The 12,339-nt window shown below is 55.6% G+C and overlaps 1 protein-coding gene across 1 annotated transcript in view; it reads left to right on the top strand.

Moving 5' to 3' along the window:
- The window catches only part of LOC140394351 (BAR/IMD domain-containing adapter protein 2-like 1), a 241,601-nt gene that overhangs the window by 141,775 nt on the left and 87,487 nt on the right, over nt 1-12,339 (top strand). The window contains exons 7-8 of the mRNA XM_072481550.1: nt 1,599-1,751; nt 2,147-2,296. Coding sequence (XP_072337651.1) covers nt 1,599-1,751; nt 2,147-2,296 — 303 coding nt within the window. The remainder of the gene's footprint in view (nt 1-1,598; nt 1,752-2,146; nt 2,297-12,339) is intronic.

The following is a 12,339-nucleotide window of genomic DNA, read 5'->3' as shown; positions in this document are numbered from 1 at the left end:
GCTATAATAAAATTGTCAAAAATATCCAGAAACATGGTAGAAGCTGGATTTTGGAAGAAATCAGAATTAGAACATAGAACAATACAGCGCAGTACAGGCCCTTCAGCCCACGATGTTGCACCGAAACAAAAGCCATCTAACCTACACTATGCCATTATCATCCATATGTTTATCCAATAAACTTTTAAATGCCCTCAATGTTGGCGAGTTCACTACTGTTGCAGGTAGGGCATTCCACGGCCTCACCACTCTTTGCGTAAAGAATCTACCTCTGACCTCTGTCCTATATCTATTACCCCTCAGTTTAAAGTTATGTCCCCTCGTGCCAGCCATTTCCATCCGCGGGAGAAGGCTCTCACTGTCCACCCTATCCAACCCCCTGATCATTTTGTATGCCTCTATTAGGTCTCCTCTTAACCTCCTTCTCTACAACGAAAACAACCTCAAGTCCATCAGCCTTTCCTCATAAGAGTTTCCCTCCATACCAGGCAACATCCTGGTAAATCTCCTCTGCACCCGCTCCAAAGCCTCCACGTCCTTCCTATAATGCGGTGACCAGAACTGTACGCAATACTCCAAATGCGGCCGTACCAGAGTTCTGGACAGCTGCAACATGACCTCCCGACTCCGGAACTCAATCCCTCTACCAATAAAGGCCAACACTCCATAGGCCTTCTTCACAACCCTATCAACCTGGGTGGCAACTTTCAGGGATCTATGTACATGGAGACCTAGATCCCTCTGCTCATCCACACTTTCAAGAACTTTACCATTAGCCAAATATTCCGCATTCCTGTTATTCCTTCCAAAGTGAATCACCTCACACTTCTCTACATTAAACTCCATTTGCCACCTCTCAGCCCAGCTCTGCAGCTTATCTATGTCCCTCTGTAACCTGCTACATCCTTCCACACTATCGACAACACCACCGACTTTAGTATCGTCTGCAAATTTACTCACCCACCCTTCTGCGCCTTCCTCTAGGTCATTGATAAAAATGACAAACAGCAACGGCCCCAGAACAGATCCTTGTGGTACTCCACTTGTGACTGTACTCCATTCTGAACATTTCCCATCAACCACCACCCTCTGTCTTCTTCCAGCTAGCCAATTTCTGATCCACATCTCTAAATCACCCTCAATCCCTTCCTCCGTATTTTCTGCAATAGCCTACCGTGGGGAACCTTATCAAACGCTTTGCTGAAATCCATATACACCACATCAACTGCTCTACCCTCATCTACCTGTTCAGTCACCTTCTCAAAGAACTCAATAAGGTTTGTGAGGCATGACCTACCCTTCACAAAGCCATGCTGACTATCCCTGATCATATTATTCCTATCTAGATGATTATAAATCTTGTCTCTTATAATCCCCTCCAAGACTTTACCCACTACAGACGTGAGGCTCACCGGTCTATAGTTGCCGGGATTGTCTCTGCTCCCCTTTTTGAGCAAAGGGACCACATTTGCTGTCCTCCAGTCCTCTGGCACTATTCCTGTAGCCAATGATGACATAAATTGCAATAGATTATGACCTAGTTAAAAATTACTATTGTTTTTGAAATAGAGAAAATTGCTATCTGTATTTTTTCCCAGTTCTTAGCAAACATTAGTACAAGGGAAAATGATATTCAGCGATTCATCACTGAAGGTTGCAAAGAGGCCTTACTTGAGGAAAAGAGACGGTTCTGCTTCCTGGTGGACAAACATTGCAGCTTTTCCCAAGATCTGAGCAATTACCATGAAAAGGTATGTTTGATTGAACTTTTGCAAGTATGCTGAACTAATGCTCTTTTTGGAAATAAATGGTAAAGAATTTAAATTGTGATCAGACTTTATGCCGCCATTCAGTATGGAACTGAAAATGCACTTCATGTTTTACAAAGCTTAAGGGTAGATTGTCCTCTGGGCAAAAGAAGAGGTACCCAAAGTGTTACTTCTGATGGAACTGAAAAATCATGCATTTACAATTCAAATTGCATTCCCCTCTCTAAAAAGGCAGTTCCTAGAATATCTGGTTGCAGGTGTCTGCGCAGCATGGATCATAAGCTTCAGAATTAATTCCATCTTGTGCTTCTCGATTTTAAAAATTCTTCGAAATTATAACTTTAATTTCATAACCATTATATATTTTTTCACTTTAGGCCAATGAGGTGCTAAATGCCAAGCTAAACAGATGGAAGGAGAAATGTTTTGATGCCACAAAGGTGCCAGAATTTCTGGGTGAAGATGACAATCCCCCATCATATATATCCAGAACTCCTCAACCTTCTCCATTGATAACACGATACACTGTGAGTGACTGATTTTAGGGAGGGGGAAATCATTTATTTAAAACCTCTCCTCTAATTAGCAATGGATTGAAGATTGTATTCAACAGCAAAAACGTCTTGTACTTTTGCCACATTCCTCGTTTTAGTTTTTACAAGGCTGAAGACAAAAATTAAGATAGAATAAGGCATAGTAGGAAAAGGTATGGTAAAGCAAAAGTATTTTCAGAAAATAAAATGAGCTGTTATAAGCTGTTTAGGGATGGAATTTCAACATGCAGGAAAAATAGAGATTACCAATGATGAGGGGCAGGAAACTAGAATCGTGCTGGAGGAGTTGTGGAAGTGAATGTGAGCTGTGGGTGGGCAAGTATAACTTAAAATGATGCAAAATTATATAAATTTGAAGATGAGGGAAGGGTTTTCACATCTAATTCCAACCACACCAGTTTTAATTTCTTCATTTCTCATGGCCTCTATGAGAGTGCCGTTGCCTTTTTAAAAAAAAAAATTCCAATTAAGGGGAAATGTAGCGTGGCCAATCCACCTAATCTGCACATCTTTGGGTTGTGGGGGTGAGACCCACACAGATTGGGAGAATGTGCAAACTTCACACGGACAGTGACCTGGGGCCGTGATTGAACCCGAGTCCTCGGCACTGTGAGGCAGCAGTGCTAACCACTACGCCACCTGACTGCCTTTTTATTAATTAATTTTCTTGGCAAATATATGCTGGTTTGCCCCACTGGAAATTGGTTTGAAGTGCCAAATTAACGACATTTAACTCTTAGAGCTTGGAGATAGAAGTGGACTGAATTCAAACCATGGTCAAGAGTGAAATTACATTTCACTCAAGAAAAGTATGTGGGGAGGTAATGTGATTAAATATTTATTTTACTCCGGAATGTCTGGCATGTGATTCTATACAAACAGCAATTGGGTTAAAAGGTATCAAATAGGAGACACCGATCTTTGTTATTAAAATATCTGTAATAAATACTCATAAAGAAGTACTATTGGCATGAGGGGCGTCATTCTCCGACCCCCCAGAGGGTCGGAGAATGGCCGTTGGCCGCCGTGAATCCCGCCCCCGCCGGTTGCCGAAGTCTCCGAAGGGAGAAAAGTCGGCGGGGCGTTAATGTCGCCGCTGCCGCGGAGAATGTCACGGGTCTGCGCAAGGCAGCCGATTTTCGGCCTGCCGATATTCTCCCTTCCGGATGGGCCGAAGTCCCGTCGACGTGATGACCGTTCACGTCGACGTGAATCAAACCTCCTTTTCATCGGCGTGACCCGGTGCTCCAGACTCACGCCGACCAGCGTGGAGGTGAGTGACGGCCTGGGGGGTTGGCTCTGGGCAGGCAATGGCGTGGCCGCAGTCTGAATGCGTGAGGAGAGGTGTGTCTCGGCTTGTGTGTGTGTGTGTGTGTGTGCGGCGGGGGGGGGGGGGGGGGGTGGTTAGAGTAGGCTGGGCTCCGGGGGAGTGCCGGGAGGGGGTCCGTGCCGGGGAGGTGGATGGGGGGTCCGTGCCGGGGTGGAGGTTGGGGGGGGGGTCCGTGCCATGCCGGGGTGGAGGTTTGGGGGGGTCCGTGCTGGGGTGGAGGTTGGGGGGGGGGGGGTCCGTGCCGGGGTGGAGGTTGGGGGGGGTCTGTGCCGTGCCGGGGTGGAGGTTGGGGGTAGGTCCATGCCGGGGTGGAGGTTGGGGGGGGTCCATGCCGGGGTGGAGGTTGGGGGGGGTCCGTGCTGGGGTGGAGGTTGGGGGGGGGGGTCTGTGCCGGGGTGGAGGTTGGGGGGGGGTGTCCGTGCTGGGGTGGAGGTTGGGGGGGGGGGGTCCATGCCGAGGAGGGGGATGGGAGGGCAAGTGAGTTGGTCCACCTGGCCAGGTGCCAGCCTCCAACAGTTGGACCCATGCGGTCCATGCTACCTGGCTGGGGGGAGGAGGGGATATGGGCAATGATGACATGTCGTCGTTCCCCTCCCCCCCCACCAGGCCGTCATGTTTTCAGATCATCCAGCGATGTTGGCCGCCGTGGTGGCAGCCGCTCATGTCTATGTTGCCCTGGATGAGGAGGAGGAGGAGCGTGCCAGAGAGGCGGCGCAGGCTGCCGCAGAGGGGCAGGCGGCAGCCGCCCAGGCTGGAGGGACACCTGACCGACAGGACGAGGAGGGGGAGGAGGACGTCGCGGCCCCACGGCAACGGAGGCACCCGAGGGCGCCCCGTGTGTACCGGCCCCGGCAGTCATACCAGGACCTCACGGACCGGGAATGCAGGAGGAGACTCCGGTTGAGCCGGGAAACCGTGGCACACATCTGCCACCTGCTAGCACACCTGTCACCGCGTGGCACTGGCGGGGGACACCCTCTCCCCGTGTCCGTCAAGGTTACGGTGGCCCTGAACTTTTATGCAACGGGGTCATTCCAGGCACCGAGTGGGGACCTGTCCGGCATATCGCAGACTTCGGTGCACCGGTGCATCCGGGCAGTGACAGATGCCCTATATGCCATGGCGCACCGCTACATCCGCTTCCCCGTGGACCGGGCCAGCCAAGATGCCCGGGCCGTGGGCTTCTCTGCCGTGGCCGGGTTCCCCATGGTCCAGGGCGCGATCGATGGGATGCACGTTGCCGTGCGGCCACCTGCAGATAACAGGGCCGTGTTCACTAATAGGAAGGGGACCTATTCGATGAACGTACAGGTGGTCTGCGACCACCGCATGATGATCCTGCACGTCTGCGCCCGTCACCCAGGCAGTGTACACGACTCATTCGTGTTGTCGCGGTCATCCATCCCCGGCATGTACGAGGGACGCCATCCCCGGCTGAGGGGCTGGTTGCTGGGCGACAGGGGCTACCCATTGCGATCGTGGCTGATGACGCCTATACGGAGGCCACGCAATGAGGCGGAGAACCGCTACAATGATGCCCATGTAGCGACAAGGGGAGTGATCGAGAGGTGCTTTGGCGTGCTGAAGATGCGTTTCAGGTGCCTGGACCTCTCTGGGGGCGCCCTCCAGTATCGGTCAGATAGGGTCGGCCGCATCATTGTGGTGTGCTGCGTCCTGCACAACATAGCCCAGCAGAGGGGCGATGTGCCGCAGGCAGAGGAGGGCGGAGTGGAGGAGCAGCAGGAAGAGGCCCAGTCCTCCCCAGATGAGGGGGATGGGGGCAATGGTCAGGGCAGACGGGGTAGACACAGGCGGGTGGCTGTCCACCGTTACCGGCTGGCCCAGCGGGCACGGGACAGACTGATAGACGCCCGCTTCACTGACTAGATGGGCGTGGGAATCGGGTAGTATGGCCACAGACCGCACACCATGGCAACAGCCGACCACCCACACCCCCCACCCATCCACCCACCCAGCACCCTCACCCCCCTCCCCCACCCCACCCACCCCACCCGCATGCACACCACCCCCCCCGCCCCCCATTGCCGATCCACCTGCGGCACAACGGGCCGGGCTCACACAGTTGCGGGTGGACGCGTGTCTATCGCAGGCCATGGAGGATGATGACAACCCGCCCTGCGATGAGCTCCTGGCTCTACATCGTTGGACTATGTCTGACCCATGGCCACAGTACCACCATCCACCCGGACCATCCCTGCATGCGGCTGTGACACTGCAGCGCACGGTCCCGTCCTCTGCCCAGGGGATGTTGATGGCGGCCCAGGGGGAAGGGGGCAGACTCACCTGGGGCTGAGGTAAGACCACCCCTCACACACACACTTGCGCTCAACGTACATGACACCCCCGCACACTTTGGACAGAGCACAAAGGCAGCTTCGGTAGGTGTAACATTGACTTTAATAACCAAAGGAGTTCATGCACGTGCCCTAGCCCCTAAAACTCATCTGTGCCCTGCACCCGTGCCAACTTACTCAGTGTCTAATTGTTTGGCCTTACGGGCCCTTTGACTACGTCTACGTGGTTCCCCAGACGGTACAGCAGAACTGGAGGTGGACTCCTGTGATTCCTGCCCTCTGACACTGGATCCCTTTGGCGGCCGTTTCCTGGGGCGTCCTGGCCTAGATGGGCCAGGCTGCGGCCTGGGCGACTGGGATGGCGAGCTGCCAGCCTGTCCTGCCCGTTGCCCACCCGATGCACCTGGGACGGAAGGGGGGGGGAGTCCGAGGTGTCGCGGTGTACTGGGACCTCCCCTACAGAGGGAGCCGGGACGGACCACACCACCTCCTCCTCCCTCGGGGTGCCTGATGGCCCCCAGGCCTCTACATGGGTGGGGGATGCGAACGGACTGGCCATCTGACGCCCCCCCCGACATCTGGCGCTGCCAGTCCTGGAGGCCAGTGCTGGTATCGACAGGGGTCTGCAGGTTTGCAGCCATGGAGCCCAGGGGGTTGGTAAACCCTGTCTGTGACAGTGCGACGCCGGCTCGCACATGGCCACTGGCGCCGATGCCCTCAGCGATGGCCTGCAGAGACTGGGCCATGGCCTGCTGAGACTGGGCCATGGCCTGCAGAGACTGGGCTATGGCGTTGAGCGCCTCTGCCATCTGGCGCTGGCACTGGCTCATGGCCTCCTGTGAAAGGGCAGCCATTTCCTGGGCCACAGACGCCGCCTGCACGGAAGGCCCCAGGCCTCGCAAACCGTTCCCCATGTCTGACACCATCGCACCAATTGCCTCCACCGCGGACGCCACCCGTGCGGTGTCGGCCTGGGTGGCACGCATGACCGGCACCACTCCCAGCTCCTGGACGCGGGTGGACTCCTCCACCTGCGACCACCGCAAGCCGCCCGTCACCCTCTTCGCTCGTCTCCGGGTCGGTGGTTGCATCGGATCTATGTGTGGGTGTGGTAACTCCAGGAACCCGGATCCATCTGGGCGGCAGATGTTCGCTTGGGCTGGGCTGCCCTCCGACCGCCCGGCCCCTCTGCTGCTCCTACCTCCACCTGCTGTACCGGGACGGCTGTGTTGTGCGCACCAGTGAGTGTACCAGACGCCTCATCACTAAAGTGCCCAACCGTGGTGAGTGTTTCTGCGATGGTGGAGGGTGTTGGTGACAGCAGTGGTGTTGTGTCGTGCTCTTCGTCCCACTCTGAGTCCATGGCACTTTGGGGTGGGGGTTCGTCTCCACCCATCCACTCTGAGTCACTGTCCGGTATTTCGTCTTCCTGGGTAGTGCTGTCCCGGGTAGGGGTGTCCTGGGTAGGGGTGTCCTGGGTAGGGGTGTCCTGGGTAGGGGTGTCCTGGGTAGGGGTGTCCTGGCTCGTGGTGTCCTGGCTCGTGGTGTCCTGGCTCGGATGTGACGGGGGCCTGTGGCTGCCCCCCTCGTCGCTGGGTGGTCGCTCCCGCACGTGACGGGGGGTGTCGTCTCCCTGTTTCTCCAGGTCTCTCCGTCTCCCGTGGTGTGCGAGGGGCATCCTGCGGGCGTCGCATGCTGGAGGGTCCGGGTCTCTCTGTATCCCGTGGTCTCCGAAGGGCATCCTGCGGGCGTCGCATGCTGGAGGGTGCGGGTCTCTCCGTCTCCTGTGGTCTCTGAGGGGCATCCTGCGGGCGTCGCATGCTGGAGGGTGCGGGTCTCTCCGTCTCCTGTGGTCTCCGAGGGGCATCCTGTGGGCGGTCTGCATCTGCGGGGATGGGTGCCTGGACGTTTGGTCCTGCGATACACAATGAAGCATGCATGGTTAGACATCAGGCAGTGACCAGGTGATACGGGGGAGGGGGATATAGGGGAGGGGGGATATGGGGACGGGCTGTCGGTGGCTCACTCGCTAGTACGCCCCCGACCTCTGCATCAGCAACCTCCCGGTCCTCAGGTCCGCCAGCCAGTTCCAGGGCCCTTTCCTCGTGTACGGTCAGTGGCCTCTCATCAGCGGGCCCTCCTCCAGTCCTCACATGCTCCCTATTGTTGTGTGCGCGCTTCTCCTGTGGGGGGGGGGGGCAGGGGTAAAAGGCAACAGTGTTAGGCAGGTATATGAATGCACGCCATCGGTTGCGCGTGCATTGCAGAGGTTAAGGTTAGGGCTGGATTCACTTGGGGATATGGGGGAGGGGGGGATATGGGGGAGGGGGGATATGGGGGAGGGGGGATATGGGGGAGGGGGGATATGGGGGAGGGGGGATATGGGGGAGGGGGGATATGGGGGATATGGGGAGGGGTGATATGGGGGGTATGGGGGATACGGGGGAGAGGGATATGGGGGAGGGGGGGATCTGGGGGAGGAGGGATATGGGGAGGGGGGGATATGGGGGAGGGGGGATATGGGGGAGGGGGGATATGGGGGAGGGGGGGATATGGGGGAGGGGGGATATGGGGGAAGGGGGGATATGGGGAGGGGGGGATATGGGGGAGGCTCACCCTGCCTGCTCTGACGAGGTCGTTCACCTTGTGGCACTGGGTGCCTGTCCGTGGTGTCAGGGCCACAGCGGTGACGGCCCCTGCCACTTCCCTCCACAGGCGCCGGCTGTGGCGTGGGGCAACTCTGCGGCCGTGCCCGGGATATAGGGTGTCCCTCCTCTGCTCCACCGCGTCCAGGAGCGCCTCCACATCGCGTGACTCGAACCTCGGGGCTGAGCGACGGCCAGCCATCCAGCCGGGTGTTGCGGTCAGGTGTTCCGGTCGGGTGGGGGGGGGAGCAGCGCGGCCTTATGAGCCGTCACGCCGTGCAGCGCGTATGACGCTGCACGGCGTGAACCACTGCGCAAGCGCGGATCCCGTTACGTCGCTGTTAGCCCATTTCGGGCCGGAGACTATCGACCCATTTTTCCGACGTGACGCAAGTCGGATTTGCGCCGATCGGCGGACTTTCCGCCGATAACGGAGAATTTCGCCCGAGGTTTCTGTGACAGAACAGTATGTTTTCATCTGCAATACTCAAAACATTCTTGTTGGAAAAAGTACATTATTTTGCATATGTCCATTTTTACTGATAAGAGAATAATAATCGTTATTATTGTCACAAGTTGGCTTGCATTAACACTGCAATGGAGTTACTGTGAAAATCCCCTAGTCGCCACATTCAGGCGCCTGTTCGGATACACAGAGGGAGAATTCAGCATTTCCAATTCACCTAATAAGCACGTCTGTCAAGACTTGTGGGAGGAAACCGGAGCACCCGGAGGAAACCCACGCAGACATGGGGAGAACGTACAGACTCCGCACAGGCAGTCACCCAAGAGGGAATCGAACCTGGGACCCTGGTGCTGTGAAGCAACAGTGCTAACCACTGTGCTACCGTGTCACCCAATATATATAATATATATATATAATTAATATATAATGATTGATTCATCAAGGGTGGAATTCTCCAATTTGAGACTAAATGCCATGGCGGGGTCAGGGAATGTGGAATGCTTCCCACTGGGGCCAGCGGGATACACGCCAAATCCTCCGGCCACCACCTCATTAATTATGTAACTGCATGTTTCACACTTTATTCGGAGGTGGGGCAGGCCTGGATGGTGTGCAGTCCGCCGATGTGTTGGTACCATATTGAAAAGGCATCCAACATCACTGACCCAGTCATGAAAGAAGAAAGTGGATTTCCTGAAACTGAAGATAGATCTCCGGGAGCACTCTTGACACCAGAAGATGGATCTCCTGAGAACAAATATGGATGTCCAGGAACATTCTGAGGGTGGAAGGTGGACCTCCTCCAGGACAACTGATATGGAAGGTCCACCTGCAAATGCACCCCCCCCCCCCCCCCCCCCGCCCGAGCCACTACTATAGTGTTCCTGGGTTGCGGCCGGCCTCCATCCCTAACTCCTGAGACAGCCCCAGATATTGTTCAGATAGGTCCCGACATCTGCACTCTACATTGTACGCACGTGTTTCACTCTGGCGTGTTTTCCCACTGGCACTGCGGAGAATCTGGTGAGAGAGGTCGAGCTTTTTAACTCCACCCCATTAACAGGGTGGAAATGATGTTCATGCTGTCCTCTGGCGGATTTTCCAACCCACCATGGTGTGCTGCTCCACCAACATGGTGGCATGGGCCATGCCTGCAGATTTCTTTTGCTGGATTAGCGAATCTACCGGTATCCTGGCCTCTACGAATCTATGGAGGTCAGAGTACTTTCGGCTGTACCGAGGGACGAGGCAGGGGTGCCCCCTGTCCCCCTTGTTGTTTGCATTGGCAATTTGAGCCTATGGCCATGTCACTAAGGGAGTCCAGGGAATGGAAGGGATTGGTCCGAGGGCGAGAGGAAACTTCGGGTGTCGCTGTATGCGGACGACCTGTTGCTGTTATGTGGCAGATCCAGTGGAGGGGATGGCGGAGGTCATGCGGATCCTAAGGGAGTTTGGGGACTTCTCGGGCTATAAGCTCAACGTAGGGAAAAAGTGAACTCTTTGTGGTGCATCCAGGGGACCAGGGAAGGGGGATAGACGACCTACCATTGAAGAGGGCGGAAAGGAACTTTCGGTACTTGGGGATCAGGTGGCTGGGAGTTGGGCGGCCCTGCACAAGCACAATTTGACGCGGTTGGTGGTGAGCAGATGGAGGAGGATTTCAAGAGATGGTGATGTGCTGCCACTCTCGCTAGCGGGCAGGGTGACAGTCGGTTAAAATGATGGTCCTCCCAAGGTTTCTCTTTGTGTTCCCAGTGCCTTCCCATTATGATTGCCCAGGCTTTTTTTAAACTGATATGTAGGAGCATCATGGGTTTTGTGTGGGCAAATAAGAGACCCCGAGGGTAAAGAGGGTGTTTCTGGAGCGTAGCAGGGACAGGGAGGGCTGGCGCTGCCGAATCTGTTCGGCTTTTATTGGGCAGCCAACGTGGCGATGATCTGAAAGTGGGTAATAGAGGGAGGGGGGGCAGCTGTGGAAGAGGTTGGAAATGGCGTCCTGCAGGGGCACAAGCCTGAGGGCGCTGGTGACGGCACCGCTGCCGCTCTCGCCGACGAGGGTACACCACGAGTCCGGTGGTGGCGGCAACGTTGAAGATCTGGGTGGCAGTTGGAGACGGCATAGGGGCGAGGTGGGAACCTCGGTTTGGGTCCGATTTGGGAGAACCATCGGTTCGTCCCCGGGAAGGATGGATGGGGGGTTTCGGAGCTGGCATCGGGCAGGGATTAGAAGAATGGGGGGACCTGTTTATAGATGGGACGTTTGCGAGCCTAGGGGCGCTGGAGGAGAAGTTTGGGTTACCCCCGGGAAATGCGTTCAGGTATATGCAAGTGAGGGCGTTTGTGAGGTGGCAGGTGAGGGAATTCCCATTGCTCCCGGCACAGGGATTCAGGACAGGGTGATTTTGGGTGTATGGGTCGGAGAAGGCAAGGTTTCGGCGATCTAACAGGAGATGAAAGAAGAGGAGGAGGCCTCGGTAGAGGAGTTAAAGGGCAAGTGGGAGAGAAGAGCTTGGGGAGGAGATAGATGAGGGTCTGTGGGCTGATGCCCTGAGTAGGGTTAATTCCTCTTCCTCTTGCGCCAGGCTCAGCCTAATACAAGTTAAGGTTACTCACAGAGTGCATATAACAAGGGCGAGATTGAGTAGGTTCTTTGGGATGGAGGACAGGTGTGGGAGGTGCTCGTAAGCCTGGCGAATCACGTCCACATGTTCTTGGTCGTGCCCGGTACTGGATGGGTTCTGGAGGGGTTTCGCGAGGACTATGTCCAAGGTGGTGAAAGTCCAGGTCAAGCCGAGTTGGGGGTTGGCACTATTTGGGGTAACGGATGAGCTGGGAGTGCAGGGAGGCGAAAGAGGCCGGTATCCTGGCCTTTGCGTCCCTGGTAGCCTGGCAGAGGATCTTGCTATTATGGAAGGACGCAAAGCCCCCCCAGTGTGAAGCCTGGATAAATGATATGGCAGGGTTCATTAAGCTGGAGAGGGATCAAGTTTGCCTTGAGAGGTCTGTGCAGGGGTTCTTCAGGCGGTGGCAACCGTTCCTAGACTATCTCGCGAAGGCGTTAGGAGGAGGTCAGCAGCAGCAGCACCCAGGGGAGGGGGGGGGTCTCTTTCGAGGGGGTATTTGGGTGGGTGGGGGGGGGCAAAGGGTACCTTTGAATGTCAATATGGGGGGTTGCTATATATGGGAGAAACCCAATGTATACGTTTTGTACTAATTTTCGATTGTTGTGTTTGTGTTCTTTTTTCTTTTTGTTACGGGGG

The sequence above is a fragment of the Scyliorhinus torazame genome, chromosome 17 (assembly GCF_047496885.1).
Source record: "Scyliorhinus torazame isolate Kashiwa2021f chromosome 17, sScyTor2.1, whole genome shotgun sequence".
Taxonomy (NCBI): Eukaryota; Metazoa; Chordata; class Chondrichthyes; order Carcharhiniformes; family Scyliorhinidae; genus Scyliorhinus; species Scyliorhinus torazame.
Note: the sequence above shows the minus strand (reverse complement) of the source record. Positions and strands in the feature narration are given on the sequence as shown.